General features: G+C 45.3%; 1 protein-coding gene across 2 annotated transcripts; it reads left to right on the top strand.

The window, feature by feature from the left end:
• The first annotated feature begins 207 nt into the window (after positions 1-207).
• On the top strand, positions 208-1,340 carry LOC124659475 (zinc finger CCCH domain-containing protein 9-like). Of its 2 annotated transcripts, none has more exons than XM_047197341.1 (2): positions 208-891; positions 990-1,340. In XM_047197341.1, exons 1-2 carry the CDS (start codon positions 208-210, stop codon positions 1,338-1,340), a joined length of 1,035 nt encoding a protein of 344 aa, XP_047053297.1. The 2 variants fall into 2 exon arrangements, with proteins under 2 accessions (XP_047053297.1, XP_047053296.1); XM_047197340.1 differs by having other exon boundaries at positions 987-1,340.
• The last annotated feature ends 6,011 nt before the right edge of the window (positions 1,341-7,351 follow it).

The raw sequence follows: 7,351 nt of genomic DNA, 5'->3' as shown, positions 1-7,351 counted from the left end.
CCTGCACCTGTGACCTCCTTCATTGCCGTCCTCTCTCCGACGAACCTCGCTCTGCACCTAATCCAGCGCCAACAGGTACAATCCTTCGTGTCAGTTTGTTGTGGATTTACCAAGGGATGTTCTTATCAGTTTGTTGTGACATTTCGTTCCGTTTCTTCCTACAGATCGGATAGTTCGCCGAGGAAATCAGTCATGAGCCCATCAGCCATGCAGGAATCGCTCGTCTCTCCGGCAAACGCCGACCGCTTCCGCTCGGCCTTCGAGCTGAAATCCTACGCTTTCGGTGACCAGCGGCTCTCCTCCTCGCCGCGCTACCTGCCCAGCGGCGGCGACGACGGCCTGTACCGCTGCTCCTCCCCCTTCAGCCCGAGCCTGGGCTTCTCCTCGCCGTCGCCGCTCGCCACCTCCGTCTCGCTCTCGCCGTCCTCCTCCGCCTCCCTCGTGGACGACGCCGACTACTGTGGCGGCTCGGCGGCCGCCGACGCCACGGGCCACCGGCTCCACCTCGCGCGGGTCGCGCTGCAGTACCAGGAGGTGGTCGACCGCTACGAGCTCTGCCTCTCCCGCCTCGCCGAGGCGGTCGACGAGGCGGCGGTCCTCCGCCGCGAGAACGCCGAGCTCCGCGTGGCCAACGGCGACCTCGCGCGCCGCGTCGCGATGCTCGGCGGCAAGCAGACCGCCGCCGTTGCCATCGCCGACGAGATCCGCCGGCTCCGCGGCCTCGGCGACCAGAAGGTGCACGCGCTGCCAGAGAAGATCGACGTGCTGCCCAAGAGCATCTCCGTCCGTTCCAGCGACTACCTCAAGATGAACCAGCCTGCCCCGGTTGCCGCCACGCCGGCCGTATACAGCCGCAAGCCTCGCGCGTCCAACCCGACCAACCCCAGCTCGGTGAGTCTCATTTCTCCACTTCCCGTCCGTCTCACGGATTGCACATATCGAACTGGCATTTGACATTGCCGCGCTTGATACGACGCATGTAACAGCAGCAGAAGTGGGGCGCGGACGGCGGCATGAAGTGGGGCGAGGAGAAGAAGCAGCCGCAGAAGGATCAGCGCTCGGACGCGAGCGGCGGCGCGGCGGCGGAGCTGGACGTGTGCAACCAGGGCATGTTCAAGACGGAGCTGTGCAACAAGTGGGAGGAGACGGGGGCGTGCCCCTACGGCGACCAGTGCCAGTTCGCGCACGGCGTCGCCGAGCTCCGCCCCGTCATCCGCCACCCGCGCTACAAGACCGAGGTCTGCCGCATGGTACTCAACGGCCAGGTCTGCCCCTACGGCCACCGCTGCCACTTCCGCCACTCGCTCACGGCCGCAGAGCGCCTCCTCCGCCGCCCTTAACGGGGCAGTGCCCGGCCAGCCCTGTTACACCGCCTGCTCTGTTCGAGCCGTTGTTAACTTACAGTCTCAAGCCAACCACATAAACAACGAAATGTACAAAAAAACACGAACTGCGTAAATAAGATATACTAAGTAATTTTAATTTTAAATACTCCCTCTGTTCCATTCTATAGTGCCTATAGTTTTTTGGCACGGAAATTAGCGCAAGAGTATTTTTTACACAAGACCCCTAGCTGAACGATTTGAGATCAACGTAAAATTTGGGAAATCTACATCTTAATAACTTACCATAACAAATTTGGGACCTGGATGATTTGGGAGCTAAACGGGGAGAGGGTAATTGAAAAAAAGCTAAGCTACAACCTTATATTCTGAAACAAATGCCAAAAATCTATAGGCACTATAGAAAGGAACGGAGGAAGTATATAAAGAGAACCGAACGGTAGAGTTAGCGAGCAATGTGAATATATACTGGTATACAGAAGTAGTCGTCTCGTCAGCACTGGTCTCGCCTGGACCTCCATTTCTTCAATTTGTTCATATCTATCTGTTTCCAAATGCGTTTGGAGGGGGATGATCGACATGTACAATAAAGGCAGTATGTAGAGTGTAGATTGGGAACTAGCAAGTTATGAGAACTTCAGGATGGCTGTCATTTTGTTTCTATGACGAGTATTAGATCATGTTTAGAAACGATGTACTTCCTTCACATTAAGTTGCTGCTCTTGCGATGGTCCTTTGTAATGTCAGTGATTTTTGCAGTGTATAAATTGGCATGTTTTTCACCGTCACAGCACAAAACTCCGTTCTCTGTCTGTGTACTCTGCTTTCTCTGATTGTCTGTATGTGTGCCTCTTTGGCTGTATTTTTCTGAATCAGAAAGCTGCCAAGTTTGGGTAAAGAACCTGCCTAACTTGTGCGTGAGCAGTGCTTGTAGTTTTATGTTTGGGTGTGCCTGTGTCTCAATCGACTCAGATTTTTCTTAAGTCTCAGCCGTCTTAGAAAAGTGCAACTGCACTTAAAAAAAAAGTGCAACTCGAATCAGTTGCACTTTTCTAGTAGAAAAGTGCAATTACACTTTCTTGACAGAAAAGTGTAACTTAAGTGCATTTTTGTGGGTGGCTGGGACATAAGAAATTCTCAATTGACCGAGACTTAGCAAAACCGTTTATGTTTTATAGTGGAGTAAACGGCAAGGAAAATTTGGAAGACCGTAAATTGTAGTGTTAAGTTTAAGCGACATAACACACTAGTCAAACACACTCCTGAACCAATGACAAAGGGTAACTTCGTCAATGCCCATTATGATGGACTTAGGTTTTAGGAAGGAGGACGTTGGCGAATCAACATACTGGTCAGCCAAACTTAGGTAGCCGACGAATATTATTATCAAGGGTGAATCGCTGATATTACAATATGTGGAACTAGGGTTACAGGGGTGCTTGCTATGATTCAATCTCCCCCCTCTCGGAGGCTCCTCCCAATCCTTATATAGCGGGTTAGGTCTCAGAGTCCACCTCGAGGTCGAGTTACAGCTTATGTCGGTTTACCCGATATGGACTTAGCTTTCCTAATATGATATCCTTCGGATATTTCTGTAACTTGTTCGTGGGCTTCTCTATTCCCTCCTGGTTTGTACCAGGTATATAAATGATGTGGACCCTATATGGCATACCCATGTCACCAACAGAGATGAACTATATAGTGAATTGTGTTTTTTACTACGGTTGGGTACTATCCGGTTAAACGTGATGGGAGTTGATCTGAGTGGGTTTCAATTCGTACAGTTGGCATGCATGCATTGTGGACCAAGTCAACTTCAAACATTTCATGGTATCTAAGGCCGGTAGATGGGACCTCTAAGTGAGTTAATTGGTTAAAAGGGTGTGAAAATAGGGGAACTCGCCTTGTCGCCTTAGTGCTTCTGATGGTGAAGGAGGTCACAGTGGAGTTGGTGGTTACGAATCAGGCTAGAACAGTCAGGCACACGGTGGATGTGGTGGTTACGACTTAGGAGAGAGCAGTCATGCACACGGTGGAGGTAATCGTTACGAATCTAGGCAGAGCAGTCATGCATCGGGAGATGGGGACGAGGAAAGTGGGCACGTGCTAAACCATATGGGATAGGAGGATACAAATGGTGATAGTGATGCCGATGAGTGCGATGATTCGGATGAAGAGAACGGAGTTGAGGTGCCTATTGCTGGTAGTTGGATTCAGGACTTCTCTTCAGCAATGAGAGTGAACGATGGCCATGATTCTTTCTGGGAGTATCATTAGAACAATGTCGCTAGGGGGAGGGCAAAATTATAGACAAGAGACATCTGCAGGAACCAATCATTAAGTGGGCAATGCTGACACATAGGAAGTTCAAAACAACCTTGTCATCTAGGAATTATTATGGAATGCATGGACATGAATTGTCCCGTAAGGGTGCATGGGTATCTCCCTAAGTTTGACACAACATGGAGGGTGATCGACCTAGTGTTGTACACTTGTGTTATTCCAAGTATCCACCAGGATCATCAAAACCGTTCATACACTCTTCGTTCTCGGTTGATGTACACATAGATAGTGTAGGGTCAAGTCATGGGAGTAAAGGCTATCCAAAAAAGTTAAGATCAAATATTTGTAGAACATTTCTTATGGCAAGGCTTGGAAGGCTAATGTAATATCCCAGGATTTGGGGTTACAAAAATAGAGGAAACAGATGTGTGCATTGCATTCATGCATAGAAAATCTGGGGAATTTTCGCGCTTTAAAGTAAAACAGTCACAATAACTGAAGTTTCAATTGACCTTGGTGGAATTGAAGTAGCTCATCAAGTCAAGCGCTATAAACCTCAATGTGACTTGGTTTAAAACTTTGTTTTGGGTAGAGATGGGGTTAGATCAAATGGAATTAAAACCAACACAAGAATATATGAATCAAGGAACAACTACTGGATCTTATTAAAGATCATAACATGGAATTACTTGCCATAAAATATGAACCTACATATATTTGGAAATCAAGTAACAATAAATGGACAAACCATTCTTCACTTATCTTTTCCATGTCTTAAACAAATCCATGATCCTACCATGAACCTCATGGTATTCATTTTACTTCATTCTTGGAAACCTGACAAGGAGATCAACTCTAGATATATATGTTATTCCCTATTCCAAATTTAATATGCATCAAACTTAGAGAAGTAAGAGTTATGTAATTATTAGAGAAGTCATGTCCAACTTAGAGCTAAACTGGGATATACATCCATGCAATCAAAACATCATCTTTAAGAAGAACCCTAGGATATTATTCAAGACATTACCTAGAGAGATAACCCATTTATGTTAACCATAGATATTGGTGACCACATCATTATCTTTGGAGAATAACTTTAGATTAGCATTGAAGTCCTTCCCAAATGAGAGAGACCATTCATATCAATCCAAGCTTTACCTATTTAATAATAAAGGACAACCTTTGAACTAAAGTATTAGGTTGTAAACCATTTTCCCTTGGAGTGATGAGATAACCTAATATCACATGGAATAATACCATGTCCATGAATTGATAAAGTAAGGAGGAGATTAATTTAACCAAGATAGCGAAGTGGAGTTTTAGACTTGATACCTATTGAGATATTGTGAATACACCATAAACCCTAGAATAACTATTCCTATGAAAGAGAGCTCAAGCTATGGTGCTACACTCAAGTTAGTTGAGGCAACACTTGAATTTGAGGGAGAGAACTATCCATATATCTAGATGATTATATCAACATTGTTTAAGTAAAACCCTAACAGAATATCTCAGGTATTCTCCTGGGATATAAATTATTGAGGCAACCATAGTAGTCCCATCCAAGAAAGTAAAATAGAAGTGTTATATCCTAATTGATCAAGGCTATGCCTGATCATGGAAGTGAGAACCCATTCCATGAGAGATAACTTAGGAAATTAACCTTTGATCATTATAAATTGAGTAATGATCATAAGCCCTAAGAACTTGAAGTAGAAGCCATTGAGAATAAGTGGATCATGATAATGCCATTATTATGCTTTGGAGAGATAGAAGCATAAACCATAAGTTAAACCCTATATGATAAACATCATTTCCCACATGAAATTATAGGGAGATCAATAGTAAGCAACCCTAGGCTTATATCCCAACCTTAACTTGTGAATCACTTGGTGATCATAAGTAGAATTCTACCACATCCACATTCCACTTATTCTTCACTCAAGAAACATAAGAAAACCTTAGAGTTAAACTTTATACTTTATATGGTGAGAAACCATTCATCCATATAACCAAAGTTAAATATAAAAAGAACCATAACCACTTTAGTTACTTTAATAATAAATTAAGGATAATAATAGAAATATATTGGTAGAAGATAAAAACAATTCTCAATATATTAGTAACTAGAGGAGAACATAAAATGTTAAGTAAGCCACCACCTTATCATGGTTAGGGGATATTAAACCCTAGCACATGCAATATGGTGTCATTTCATCTCTATAACCTAGAATTATGTCTTAAACCTAGTTTGTGTATCACTTGAGTGATCACAACTAAAACCTAAGCCACAACTAAGTTCCAAACCATGCATCATTAGGTGAATATAGTTAGAACTCTATAATTGCTCACTAGTTAATCCTTATGCTTCAATTATTAAACATAAGAAACACCTAATGCTAAGTTCCATAATTAAAACCCATGTGTGGTGAATAACCACTCATATCAACCATTTGACTTAATAACCAAGACCCAACTATGAGGAGAGTAATACCTACTCTAAGTATTTCAAGGTGCTATTAAAAGATAATACTAGTGCTAACCTTGAAATAGGAATTTAATAAACCATACAAGACCTTAATAAAGGGGATGCTCACAAAAAATCAGAGGCATGGGACTAAATTCTCAATTATGAGATCAAGCCCTAATGAAACCTTCTAAAACATTTGGGTATAAATTATCAATTTTCTAACCATTCCAAAAGGTAGGGGCATTCCAAATGAAAAAATGAAAAATTAAAATGAATACTTAAAATTCTTGCCTAATTGGAAATTGCAATGTAGCTCACATATATAAAATGTTTATCCCAAAAACAATGCAGGAAAGCATTCATCCTTTTAATAGTCCTACTGAATTCAAATTATCAAACACCTGCAAGGTATCACATGCTTTAAATTTGAATTAAAACAGAATTATAAAATAGAATTGAAAACAGAAAATAAAAACTGAAAAGAAAACGAGAGAAGAGAATGGCTTACCTGGCAAATCCGAGCAGCCCAGCAGCAGCCTGCCTAGCAGCCCAACACCACGGCCCAAAGCCAGCCCGATACCCCTTCGTCCCAAAATATCGGGGACGAGCTCGTCCTCATCCCCTCCTCGCGCATGGAGGACAGGACGGAGCCGTGCTCTCCTTCTCCCTCGCGCTGGCAGCCTCCCCTTGATCGCTGAAGTGACGAGGCGCGTTTTGGCTCCGTATAAAAGCCGCGACGAACCCTAGCCCCGAGTTTCTTCCTCCTCTCCTAAAAATTCCCCATACCTGAAACCCTTGCTGCGCCGGTCACCATTACCGCCGGCGATTGGAGCACCCCCGAGCCAAGCTGAGCACACCAGCGTGATCGCCGTCCTCGACTTGCTACGCCCACGGGAGGAATCGAGCCGCCGTGACCGAAATCGACGCCGACGACATCATCTCTCCGACGGCCGGAGCCATCGATTCCGGCGAACCAGGCCAGCTCCGACCTCGCCGTCAAGCCCTGCGTGCTCCTGGTGAGCTCCTGCACCTCGCAGCATCCCTAGCTCACTCAATCATGCGCTGTAGTGGCGTCGCGCCCTTCACCTGCGAGCAGCGCCGCTCGGTCTCGCTGTTGAGCTTACTCCGACGACCATTTGGTGGCGGCGCTGCTACCAGTAGGCTCACTACGACGTGCTGGTTCAAATGGAACCAGTTGCTCGTCCGTGCGTGGCCGGAATCGACGTCGCCGACGACGTCTGCCCGCCGGCCA

Source organism: Lolium rigidum, chromosome 6 (genome assembly GCF_022539505.1).
Source record: "Lolium rigidum isolate FL_2022 chromosome 6, APGP_CSIRO_Lrig_0.1, whole genome shotgun sequence".
Classification (NCBI taxonomy): domain Eukaryota; kingdom Viridiplantae; phylum Streptophyta; class Magnoliopsida; order Poales; family Poaceae; genus Lolium; species Lolium rigidum.
Note: the sequence above shows the minus strand (reverse complement) of the source record. Positions and strands in the feature narration are given on the sequence as shown.